The 12,523-nt window shown below is 40.9% G+C and overlaps 3 protein-coding genes across 3 annotated transcripts; 2 read left to right on the top strand and 1 right to left on the bottom strand.

Moving 5' to 3' along the window:
- Positions 1-1,796: 1,796 nt before the first annotated feature.
- Positions 1,797-3,592, bottom strand: LOC117564879 (uncharacterized). Its single transcript, XM_034243826.2, has 3 exons — positions 2,373-3,592; positions 2,100-2,309; positions 1,797-2,044 (listed from the first exon to the last, which is right to left on the bottom strand). The coding sequence occupies exons 1-3, from the start codon at positions 3,462-3,464 to the stop codon at positions 1,925-1,927; spliced, it is 1,422 nt and encodes a 473-aa protein (XP_034099717.2). The 5' UTR covers positions 3,465-3,592; the 3' UTR covers positions 1,797-1,924.
- Positions 3,593-3,976: 384 nt separating this feature from the next.
- LOC117564878 (lipase 1-like) lies at positions 3,977-6,496 on the top strand. Its single transcript, XM_034243825.2, is given in 6 exon segments — positions 3,977-4,203; positions 4,283-4,866; positions 4,869-5,060; positions 5,130-5,669; positions 5,736-5,891; positions 5,957-6,496. Coding segments are annotated over 6 exon segments (2,109 nt in total). The 5' UTR covers positions 3,977-4,004; the 3' UTR covers positions 6,395-6,496.
- Positions 6,497-9,107: 2,611 nt separating this feature from the next.
- Positions 9,108-12,178, top strand: LOC117563895 (uncharacterized). Its single transcript, XM_052002515.1, has 2 exons — positions 9,108-10,456; positions 11,214-12,178. Exons 1-2 carry the CDS (start codon positions 9,385-9,387, stop codon positions 11,993-11,995), a joined length of 1,854 nt encoding a protein of 617 aa, XP_051858475.1. The 5' UTR covers positions 9,108-9,384; the 3' UTR covers positions 11,996-12,178.
- The last annotated feature ends 345 nt before the right edge of the window (positions 12,179-12,523 follow it).

Genomic DNA, 12,523 nt, shown 5'->3' with positions numbered 1-12,523 from the left:
CAATTTCAATAACAAATTCTATATAATATGAGCATTCTAAAGTGTGTGAAGGTGTCTAATGAAATCAGCTAAGAAAAATGTAAACTTCACAGGAAATTATATCACATTTCATGAGAAAGTATACTACCATTAAATAATATATTTGTTTTAATAAAAGCATTAAATATCACATCTAAATATTTCGAATATTTTTTTAGTGAATTTTATTTTTTTTATTTATGAATAGTTAATAGTTTACCGCAAACTCAGTTTTGCTTAAACATTCCATTTGATGTTCCGACTTATTGAAGACCGTCTTTGTTAATAACATAGCAATCCATTTTAGTATGGCAAAATATTGTTAATTTTATGGATAACCGAAGTGAAATCTATCAGAGCATGAAATGCAATTACCACAGATTATATAGCAATTTGTAAAGCACATTCATGTACGAGAATGTATTTCCATAATGATGATGATAATATTAATAATAATGATGAAAGGGAAAAAAGTGGCTGAAAGCAAAATGTCATTTATTTATTTGGATGCTCTGTCACTTGTTTGCCGATTTCTGTCAATGCCATTTAAGGATTTGGTTAAAAGGATTTCTGCTTCCCTCCTCTCACTCTCTCTGTCTCCATGTCGCATGCCCCATTTGTGTATTAAATTGCCTCTTAGTGGCGATTCTAGACGCTTGTAATGTTAAGCCCAGCATATGTGTGTATGTGATCCGGCGTCATCATTACCATTTTCTCTCATCGTCACACACACACACATACACGGAGAGCCTTACATGTCTTTATGACTTTTCTCGCAAATGATAAGAAAAGTTTTTCTAGCTTAAACCGAGCGCATCCCCCACACTCACTCTCCCATCCAAAAGTACGAGATGTCCATGTCAAAACATATGGCATATTGCCAGGCAAAACATTTAATGGTCTGCAAAATGGCCAGGACTAAGCAGCTTGGAGAGTGAGAGAAGAGGAATATGAGGACATTAAAAGTTGCTTAACCTTCATTAGGCGCCCTATTTCTCCAACTGCCAGTGAAATGAAATTTAATATGTGTCATGGCTTGGGACACGGCTTCGGGTTTGCGCAATAAACGCGGCTGTCAGTGAAGCTTAATATCCCATTTGTGCATGGCTGGCATTGCCATCGCCAGGCTGCACTGCATCCTAATGATATGCTCGAAAAAATTACGAATCACCGCAAAAAAACGTTGGCAAAACAAAGAGACAGACAAACTGCGAAATATATATAGAAAAAAAAGCGCATAAGCTTTCCGCGTAGCTTTAATCAGCGCAAAAGGGCAACACTGTCGAGTTGGCTGCTAGCAGCCAAACTCAATTTCCCCAACTTGTTTCACGCCACGTTGGAGCTGTCTACATTGCTCTCCTCGGGTTGGTCGCCCAACTTCCTGTTTGCTGGCTACAGCGGCAAAACGCGTTAATGCGGCGACATGGCATTATCCTTTTACTGGCTGCCTGTTCCTCGACTGCCATTCTGATAATCGAATTTGCTCAAACAAGCGAGCGGCATAAGTTTGCCAAGAAAGCAGCCGAAGCAACAGAAGCAGCAGCTGGAGTACAAAAAAAATATATATATAAACTTACCAAAGATAACAGCGCAATGCACAGACTGCACTTTAACAATTAAGAAGTGCAAATAATGGAGAAATAATCCTGGGCCCTCAATAGCTCTTTGTATTGAAAGCACTTGCAAGCTTTGGTAAAGTATATTAAAGTTTAAGCTTTTAAATGCACTTTTTTAAGCCTATCAAAAGCTGGAAAAAAAGTACAGACGTTAATATTCGGAAAACTTCATTAACGCAGTGGCCACAACAGATAATTAATAGAAAATATAATCAGTAGTAAAATTGCTTAATCAAAATTATTGCTGAACTTTAAAGCTCCCTAAAAAGATGTATATAATCAAATTTACATTAGTTAGACGATGATCTAATGCTTGTTGACTTTAAACCTCTCCTTTTGAAGCTTTGAAGTCTTCGATTACCTTCAACTTTCTTCGCACGTCGCTTTGGATTCTCAACCTTTGGCACAATCTGCAAATAAAACTTAGCTAAGCTAAATGAAATCCTAATTGAATGACAATCTTACAAGAGCGTCAAGTAATGTCTCTCTTTGAGCACTAAGCAGCTCCTGAACTTCTTTGACACGTCTTTGCATAAACTCAATTTCCACTTCCCTCATCCTTTGCTCGTCCTTAACTTTATTTACTTGAATGCGCATAATAACATTCTGGTTGTCCCACTCAGCGGAATCATTGGCGAGCTTAGTATTGAAAATGTTTAAACGAGCCCCATAATTCTGCGGAAATAAGTTGAAAATTTAGCAGTATATTCAATGGCACAGTGATTACGTTGCATTAACCTCGATGATCATTGCATAAACAAACGCTACTTGTGTTGTTGTATTTTGATTGTTTTGCATTTCTTCTTCGAGATCTTTGCGCTGCTTGAGAAGCGCCTCAATTGGCTGGCGGTCTTTTTGGATCTGCATCTTTGTCAGGGCAGCAAAATAGTCTCTCACATAACGCCATTCAATAGGTATTCGCAATTGAATTTCTGTGTGCCGCTTTTTGCAATCCTTGATCACTTTTGCCCTGTGCCGACCCCACCAGGCATTAGCGATTTTACGCGAATTTTCGATGACACTCTCGAATGCCTTCTTTGTCGACGTCAGTGTTTTGTCTAGTTCTATTCCAAAATCGATCAATTGCTGTTGATCCCAAATGGCACTCATCATTCTCTCATAGCCCCGGTCGAGAAATATTTGTGTGTAGAAGAACTTATAGTAGCGTACAATCTCATTGATGTCAACACTAAGTTTAACCCAATTCAGCATTTCCTCGCTATAATTCATTTGAAGTACATCTAAATACACAGAGTCGGGAAGAGCGCAACGCTTAAAATATCCATCCAATGACCAGCCAAATAAATCATATGGCAAACTATGCAAATCAATTTGTCCCCAATCCACTGAGATTCTTCCCATGATGCGAAACCGATTGATGGCTCGCGAGAACATGAAATACAACGAGGATCGCTTCAGCGATTCCAACAGCTCCTCATAGAGACGTGTGCTGCCCGACACGATGCTCAACAACAGCGATGAGCCATACAGTGTTGGTCGAGGATGCAGCAGATGTCGCGATGAGACACTTCGGAATTGTGATGTTGATTGATGATTTAAGATGCCGCTCAGAGTCATGCTAGCCGAATATCTCGATGGCCACGTGTATATCATTTCTGGTGTTGACGTCGAATCCGAGCTCAATTCAGATGGAAACTTTTCATAGTCGGGCAGATCCACTTCCTTGAACAATTTCTGCAGAAACGTATCACGACAGACGCCAGTATCAATGTTTGATTTTATGGGCATCAAAAGGTTATAACGCCGTTTGAATTCTTGCTCTTTTTCTGGCTGAGTCATCTTCCAAACATCTTTTGATTGCGTGCTCATGTTTGTTGGAACTGTAAAGCAAACCCAATGAACAAAAATCAATTAACGAAAAAACATAAAACAATATGTCTGTCTTAGAACAAAAAAATAATGTAGTAATTAAGAACAACAAATAATAAAAGTGGCAAAAATGTCAACTCAAAACAAAACAGCTTTTATTTATATTTGTTTAAGGTAATCTTAATTTATTCCTCAAATTATGCTTTGAAGACCAGAACATCTGCAAAATGACTAACAAGTTGTGTTGTTGATCTCAAATTGCTGACACACTTTTATTTAAAGTGCAACGAATGAAATTAAAAATAATATTTAGAGCTATGCAATAGAAGCCGACTTCTCAAATTGGATTAAGAAATATATGTAGGTTCTAAGAAGATCCCGGTGAATTTATATAATTTTGCAATCGTGGATAATGCATTGTTAATGGATTTGAGAATGTAATTATCGCATTTGGATATGGCTGGTTATGCGTTATGAAATCACCACTATATATAGGACAGCACAGGTTCGTTTCAGGCCAGTAGTGATCAGGAGATCGTAATGGACTTCTTACTCCATCTAGCGCTTTTGGCGCTCTACGCTGTCGGTTTACAGGCCCAAGGGCTATCGTTACGTTGTCAAAGCCAAAAGCGTTCAGTGTTAAAACAGCAGGAGCTCATTAAGAGAACAATCTTAAAATATCAATTGCAAGTGGATACTGTCAGCACGCAATGCCATATCACTATACCGAATATTATAGGTGAATGATACTATTTATTGTTGCATCATACAGTTAATTAACTGTTTTTTTCTGTTTTTGTTGTTTTTTTTTTTTGTAGGGGCATTTTTTACAATTATCAGCCATCCAACCCATCCAGTTCAACCAATTAATCCAATATTTATTCCACCAACAATTCAGCCAACACCAATACCAATACCTCCTAGCGAGCCCGATCCACCAATAAGTGTTTTACCGCCTCCACAACCTCCAGTTTATCCAGATGTTCAACTTCCTATTGCTCCAGTTTATCCAGATGTTCAACTTCCTATTGATTACACAAATGTTTGTGGATTTGGCATCAGTATTACGCACTGTATTCAACTGCTATACCCTCCTGCTGAAAAGATCATCGTCAATCCTCCTCCCGTCGTCGAGCCTCCTCCCGCCGTCGATCCTCCTCCCGCCGTCGAGCCTCCTCCCGTCGTCGAGCCTCCTCCCGTCGTCGATCCTCCTCCCGTCGTCGAGCCTCCTCCCGTCGTCGAGCCTCCTCCCGCCGTCGAGCCTCCTCCCGCCGTCGATCCTCCTCCCGTCGTCGATCCTCCTCCCGTCGTCATTCCTCCTCCCGTCATCGTTCCTCCTCCCTTCGTTCCTCCTCCCGTCGTCGTTCCTCCTCCCTTCGTTCCTCCTCCCGTCGTCTTTCCTCCTCCCTCGTCGTTCCTCCTCCCGTCGTCGTTCCTCCTCCCATCATTCCTACCGTCATCTATCCTCCCATCGATGTCAGTCCTCCCAGTGTAGTCGATCCTCCCGTCAACCCCCCTGTCCCACCGAACGCCATCGAAATTCATGAACGTGAGCTCACACCGGTTGACATTGTAGAAGATGCCACGTTGACAACGGTAAGTTAAATTCTGGAAATAAGAAATTCAGTATAGAACTACAAGTGTTGTTATGCGATCTTCTGCTAGATAACGATGATCTCGAAATATGGATATCCAGCAGAAACGCATTATGTAACCACACACGACAGTTATATATTGTGCTTGCATCGGATACCTCGCGTGGGTGCTCCACCGATCCTGCTAGTCCATGGCCTAATGTCCAGTTCGGCGATTTGGGTGGAAATGGGCCCATCACAAGGTTTAGCCTACAAACTGTACCAGCAAGGCTATGACGTCTGGATGCTGAATACACGTGGCAATATTTACTCGAGGGATCACCAGAATGTCAACATTAAGCCGTCAGAGTATTGGGACTTCTCGTTCCATGAAATTGGCGTTTACGATTTGCCAGCGGCAATTGATATGATCATCTCAACGACGTCGCAGCCAAAGATCCAATACATTGGACATTCGCAGGGCAGCACAGCGTTCTTTGTGCTGTGCAGTGAGTTGCCGCACTATAATGATAAAATTGCTCTCATGCAGGCGTTATCGCCAACGGTTTACGTGCAGAACACCAAGAGTCCCGTGCTTAAGTTTTTGAGTCTCTTCAAGGGCAAATATGGCGTAAGTTGATTAAGGTTACTTATCATTTAAACGTTTTATTACTACTTATTTTCTTCTTTTTGTTAGGTACTACTCAATTTGATGGGTGGTCTGGAGATCCAGAAGGACAACACTTTGATACAACAGTTCCGTAACCACATCTGCGCAGCAGATTCGGGCAGCGACATCTGCAAGGTCTTTGAGTTTGTGCTGTGCGGCTTTGGCTGGACAGAGTTCAACCCGGTGAGTGCTGAGTTGACTTATCTACAACTGTACTGTGCAATAGCTTATCATTCATTCTGTTTTAGAACATGACCAACGTGGTTGTAGGACACACCGGTCAGGGCGCCTCAAGTGTTCAGGTCTATCATTATGCATACATGATGAATTCCCAACAATTCACTCGCTTTAACAAGGCGGCCCTGCATAATCAAGTCACCTACCAAAACCAAGCACCCGCCTACAATCTGACTAGAGTTTCATGTAAGGTGGCATTGCATTATTCTGAGGACGATTGGCTCGCTGGCAAACAGGACGTTCAACTGCTGAGACAAAGAATACCGAACTGTATCGACAATGCGTACATTCTCCAGCGAGGTTTCAGCCATTATGACTACATGATCTCACGGAATGTGAATCGACTCGTTTATGGTCGTGTCCTTAACAATTGCCATGCGAATAAGTATGTTGTTCCTTTGAACCAGTTTACGAGTCCCTCTGGATCATATTACCAATATGGAAAGTAGTTCTACTAAAAACTAAAAAAATTTTATGGTGTCGGGTTTTGATTTTAATTTTTGTAAATGCTTAATATATTTTTAATAAACTGGTTATGGTCTTACATTGTACACACATATGGTTAATAATAATAAATATACGAGTATTCCATAAATTCGATGCTTGTTTACATCGTCTATGAAAGCAGATTTCTGTTCTCGGATTCCTCCTAAAAAAACAATGGAAAAAATAGCTAAAAAGCGTTTTACATTTGGCATGTATGCACCACGTGGCAGCAGAACAAGAAAAGTTGATCATGGCATGAAAAAAATCAACAAGACAGTAAAATATAATAATTGAAATAATATAATTAATTGAAAATATTAATAAGATAGCTTCATTGAAATGATCTTTTTATCTGCACAAAATTATAATAATAATAGCTGAAAATTTCGTAGAACTCATATTGAATTTTCTGTAGCTTCTTAAAGTATAATTTGCACAATTTGCTTTCTGTCCAAAGCACAGAAGCGGCAGCGGCTAAAGGCTGCTGGATTTTATAAACGAAATTCTTGGTAGAAAAATCAATGCACATAAGGATTTGCATATTTGAGAAAGCGAGGAGCAGGCGTTTCATAAATTAAACACGCATACAGCACGCATATTTACATGCCGCAAGGCTCAGTTTTAAATTAAGTTTGCAATTGAAATGGCGCGAAAAGTGAAGGACCAAGACAAGAGCAACGTGACGTCATGGCTGATGTTCTGACTTTAAATTGCTCACGTGTGTGACACAATTTGGGGACAGCACCCCCCTCCGTCTCCCGTCATCCGTCCCGCTCCCACCAAACCCTTGGGGCTGTGACAACGACAATGGCGGAAACGGAAGTGCAAAATGTGAAAAATGTGCGCAGTGCGAACAAAGCAGTTGACTGTGAAGTGAGAGAGAATGGTGGAAACGTAGCACGCTTAACAGCTGACACGTACGCGCTGCCACGCCCACTACTGTGAAATACCGCGGGGCAAACAATTTGGCAAGCCGACACAATTCAACATGCACACACACACACACACACACACACTCACGCACGCACACCCCAACTCCCAGTTGAAGTTCAACTACAACCAAGCAGCCGTCATACATATGTAGGCTTCAGCGCCATCTCTCCATCTGCGACTACAACTGCTGCTACAGCTCCTTCCTGCTCCTGCTCCTACTCCTGCTTTCCGGCTACGATTCGGGCTATCAACGTCACGGGTCTTGCCATAAGCCTCAACTGCCATGCGTACGTGTGTTATTTAATGCTTATCTTTATCCTTTTCCCATTAGTGTTATTGATGTTGGCAGTCGTCGTTTCAATCCCCATACATTCTCCCTTACTCTCTCGCTGGCTGGCTCGCTTTGTGGCACCTGTGTGCTTGGCGCGGTGCCTCGATAAACCTGGCCGGCAGCTAAACGCTGACAATTGATGCCAGAAGATGTGAAACGAAAGAAGCGCCACAAAAACCTGGCACAAAATCACGCGCTAAACATTATTTTAATGCCCCCAGGCAAGTCACATATGTAGTCTCTGCATGTATCTCTCGCTCATTCCTTTGCCTTTGTCTGCCTGCCACACACTCTATAAAGCAGTTTGTCGGAAATATTTAAAGCTCTGTCTCATCGCTGTATTTCCGTTTATTCAGCCCTCGAAAGAGGCCTCTTGGGACAATTCTGCCAGGCAGCCCTGAGACATCAACTGACATTTATAAATGCTGAACTTGCCGTCAGGAATTGAGCTAAGCAGCGGGTGGTGGCCTTGAAGCTGCCACAGAAGAAGCCTTTCGAATTCAAATGATGCTAAATTATGGCGCCAGCTGCTCCGTAATGAAAAAAAGCAAACGGAGCCTTAGCACAAACTGAATAAATGCCGGGATAAGCCAAGGGCGTAAAGTGATTCACAGATATCTAAGGTGAAATATCTGACAGTCGGCACATTAAATATTCCGTTAAAGGTTCTGTAAATTTACAGCAAGCAATCTATTCAATTATACTTGTATTAGACTACAACACGAATTGACAGACTAAAATAAATTTTATATAAATAAAATCAATAGCACTTCGAATACTTTAAGAAATAAACTATTATAAAATTGTTAATTATTAGTCATAAAAATTCTCAAATTTAAGGGAATGTTTCAGTAAGGGAATAGTCGTATACTTAATATTTTAAATATATGCGCACTCTTTACCAAAAGTTTTGTTAAAGATTTAATGGTACTTTTTATAACTTGTCTTATTTAAACTTATTCAGAATCCAAAAATTAGTATCCACGGTCTCTAGCACATCGACATTCTCTACTCTTTCAGATTTCTTGCAACGTCATCTCTTTTGACAACACTCATACGTCTAGCAGCTCTATTGCCATCTCATTCTAAAGATATTCAAAAGGATAGCATTTGTAGAACGTTGGACAACCCTAGTAAAACTTTCATTGATTCATTAGATTTATAAATTTTATCTCTGTTAAATAATTAAGACGCTCATTTGACATTTCACATTTGAAATTAAAAAATACATCAAATATTAAATGTAATTCTTGACCAAGTAGATAAAAAAATCTTCACGAGAAATTATCAATATCAACTCTGGAAGAAAGTAAGGTTGCATCTTGATAACATAGGCTTTTGACAGCAGACAAATAAAAAGTTAAGTCATGCAACAGAAATGAAATAAGAGAATCAGAGACAGCTCTGATATATACATCGCGTGGACGTGTTTTATTATGTATTTTTCGATTGGTGAAACAGCTTTTCACACAATTTTAAACACCAATTCCAAACAAATTCAAATGTATTGTTAGATGTTAAGCGGTTGAACCGATTCGCGCGGCCTCTTGAAAAGTGTGTGATTCGACGTCCTCGAGTTCTTTATTTTCTATGTAAAGTGTTCTCAAAAGTCGTCCAAAGATCCGCAAAACCAAGAACAAAAATAAAAAATAACAATCGTCAAAAAATTTATCATTAAACAATACGAATATGTTAGCACGGAAATACGAATTGAGTCCACGTGTGCCGCCCGTGCACGAGAGGATTGCTCTGCAGTGTGCCAAGAACATCTGCAAACTGGCCGCAGCTCTGCCCAAGCCACGCACTCTCACCGGACATCTGCCGGTGCTTGTGGAGCTGCGCGCTCAAGGTGAGCCCAACACTGTCTATCGCTATCAGGTGAATTTGCCGCCCAGCAGCACCGAAAACGATCATCTAATGCAAACCGATGAGGCCAAGGCGTTAAGCAATAAATTGCATTTACCTTGCCCCGTCCATGATCATCAGTTCGATCCAAATGCTTCTCCGCTGGCGGGTAACAATCCGCTGGAGGATCCGCCGCAGCTGGTTATGGTGCAGGAGAGCGTGCATGTGGTGTCCAATCAAGCCAACGACGATGGCAACAATTACAATGTCTCTACGTTCCAGAACAATGGCTATGCCATTGGAGCAACTAAAACAGCCCATGATCACTTCATGGCCACGCTGCACGAACAGCAGCCGAGTCCACTGCAGTTCACCATGCTCTGGGCCAAGCATAACTATGACTATGATGAGCAACAGCAGCAACTGCAGTATGAACAGCCATTGCTGATGGTCCCGGTCGATATGTTGCCGACACAACTCCATGTGCAACCGCCGAAAGGAATTGATCAACTTCCGCTGCAGCCAAGGCAGCTGAATGGCTACAAACCGACTTCATCGCGCAAGTCCTCTAAGCCAAGGCCGAATAGTTCCACCAGGTTGATCTTTCAACCACAACCGCAATCGCAAGTGCAACAGCAATCAGCCGGTTGTAACTTTGGCTTCGTGTCACCTCAGCAGTTGAATGCATCGCCGAGTGCTGCTCGCAACATTAATTTAGTGCTTGAGCCAGGCGAACATAATGGAAAGGTCTCTTGTGATCCTCAGCAGCAACAGCAGCATATGAGTGGCGATCAGATACGTTCCATCTGTCGCCAATTGACACGTGTGCTTGAGCTTGGGCACCCATTTGAGAAGCGTCAGCAACTGGAGCAGAATCATACATTAACCGATCAACAAAAATATAAGCGTATTTTTGGTAAGTCCACAAATCGATTTGGTTATTTATTTCACCATAATTTACAAGATAACTTGAAATTTATTTAAATTGTATAAACTTTACAAAAAAAGTCTTCCTGCATTCCCATATTTTTACAAGTGTTCGCAAACGAACAAAAATTACATATTCACTAAAGCGAACGAACTGAATAAGTTCCTCTTAGCCTTTTTTTTTTGTTCAGTTGTTGAATTCGGTTCTTTTTTTCGTTCTAGCTCAGTAGTTAAACTAGTTAGTTGGTTCTTTCATTTAATTACTTTTTCTACTGCTATTTGCTAGATTTCAAATAATTAAATTTTAACATAGTATGTGAAATATTGAAAATATATATATAAAGAACTATACGTTTTAAAAATTGTCATTAAAATGTATTAAAGTATATTCTTAAATGTGCTACAAAACTCTAGCAAAATCTTAATTAGAAATTACAGCAAAGAATGATGAACAGCAATTATCGAATAATAAAAAAAAAAGTTAGAAAATCGACGCAATAATGAAAATTCTTAAATGTACTAGCGTGTGATCTAGCGAAATCATAAGACTAAACGAAGAACAGATACCATCGATCGTATCTGTTCTTAGTTTATCGATAAAACGATATTGGGAGCAAAATCGAGCGAACACAAAAGTTCGATAGAGTTCGCTGATCTGAAATTAACGAGTGAACTAATTAACTTATACAACACTATATATTAAATTCCCTTCTTTCCTTACTTTCCTTACTTTTCTTTCTTCTTAGATTCCTTGGTGACAACACAGATGCCACCTGAGCTTTCATCCTTATTCCGCTGGGACTGCTGCCATCTGTGCCACACGGCAATGCGCACAGTGCGCAACGCCCTGGATCATTACATGTCTAGGTCGCACCAGCGTCGCGTTGACTCTTGGCTCATACGCCGTAGCTTCGCAAAGGGTCACAATTTATCGGAGGATATGTTGCGACACTTGCGCAGCTCCGGCCCGGTTGTCTTGCACTGCGATCTCTGTGATCTGAAGCTGACATCGGCGATACATGCACGTCAGCATTTCGACGGACGTCGGCATCGGCTCGTGGAGCGCCACATTAGTAAGCCCAACGGTGAGGGCTACTACGACAAGGCGGGACACTGGGTGCGCACCAATAACAAGTGGCTGGCGTGCAAGGTTTGCGATGTCATCGTCACCTCGGAGCCTCAGCTGGCCATACACATGGCCGGAGTGCGTCATCGCAAACGAGAACGTACCCCGGGACCGTTTTCATTGGCGGAGCCATACAATGGCAATCATATGTATCGCATTCATCCAAATGGTTTGCTGTCGCCCCTTAATCCAAGCGGCAATTACGTGTATGCCAAGCACGAGGTACGCAAATTTAATGATCCCAATGCCACCTATTATTGTGGGGTATGCAACATTACGCTGAATCACATCAAGTCGGTCAAACAACATGAGAATGGACGCACGCATAACAAGAAACTGGGGAAGATGTTGCGATCGCCGCAAGTGTTTCTCAATGCGTCTGCATCCTCTCGAGCCCTATGATCTGATCAACATCATCATATACGATATGGAATTAAATACGTTGCAAGCTACAGTAAAAGCCAAGCCCAACAACTTCTGGTGCCGGGACGTGCATAGTGCCATATTGTTAACAATTTATTTTTGAAATACATTACTTTTTCATATGTTTCATATGTCTAACCATATTTCGTATAATAAATATAATTATATATCTATTGTAAAAGCCATTTGAAAAGTAACGCTTAAAGCAATTAATTTTAAGTTGCGTATAAAAACAATTGCATACTTTTGTGCTGCTTTGAAAATGTTGCCAAGCAGCTAGACGGCTTCTGAGCATCGGTTTTAACTTTTAATATTTTAAGTAAGCAATGTTAAAATTAGTTAATATATTTAAGTAATTTCAATGGCATTCTTCACTGGACTTATTTGAATCAAAAATTCTTGTTACGCTTTCGCCTTACATTTTCAATATTATGTGAAAACTATTGCATACTTTTAAGCTGCAAAATGTTGCTAAGCTCATGCTGCGTGTGTTAGCAGCATGTTGCC

Source organism: Drosophila albomicans, chromosome 2L (assembly GCF_009650485.2).
Source record: "Drosophila albomicans strain 15112-1751.03 chromosome 2L, ASM965048v2, whole genome shotgun sequence".
In the NCBI taxonomy this organism is placed as follows: domain Eukaryota; kingdom Metazoa; phylum Arthropoda; class Insecta; order Diptera; family Drosophilidae; genus Drosophila; species Drosophila albomicans.
Note: the sequence above shows the minus strand (reverse complement) of the source record. Positions and strands in the feature narration are given on the sequence as shown.

Excerpts from the sequence above, each read along its gene's own strand:
- LOC117564879 (XM_034243826.2), bottom strand. The coding sequence starts at position 3,464 with ATGAGCACGCAATCAAAAGATGTTTGGAAGATGACTCAGCCAGAAAAA. Across the intron at positions 2,310-2,372 it reads TTTATGCAATGATCATCGAG|AATTATGGGGCTCGTTTAAA; the intron begins GTTAATGCAACG and ends TTATTTCCGCAG. Across the intron at positions 2,045-2,099 it reads AGACATTACTTGACGCTCTT|ATTGTGCCAAAGGTTGAGAA; the intron begins GTAAGATTGTCA and ends TTTTATTTGCAG.
- LOC117563895 (XM_052002515.1), top strand. The coding sequence starts at position 9,385 with ATGTTAGCACGGAAATACGAATTGAGTCCACGTGTGCCGCCCGTGCAC. Across the intron at positions 10,457-11,213 it reads AAAATATAAGCGTATTTTTG|ATTCCTTGGTGACAACACAG; the intron begins GTAAGTCCACAA and ends CTTTCTTCTTAG.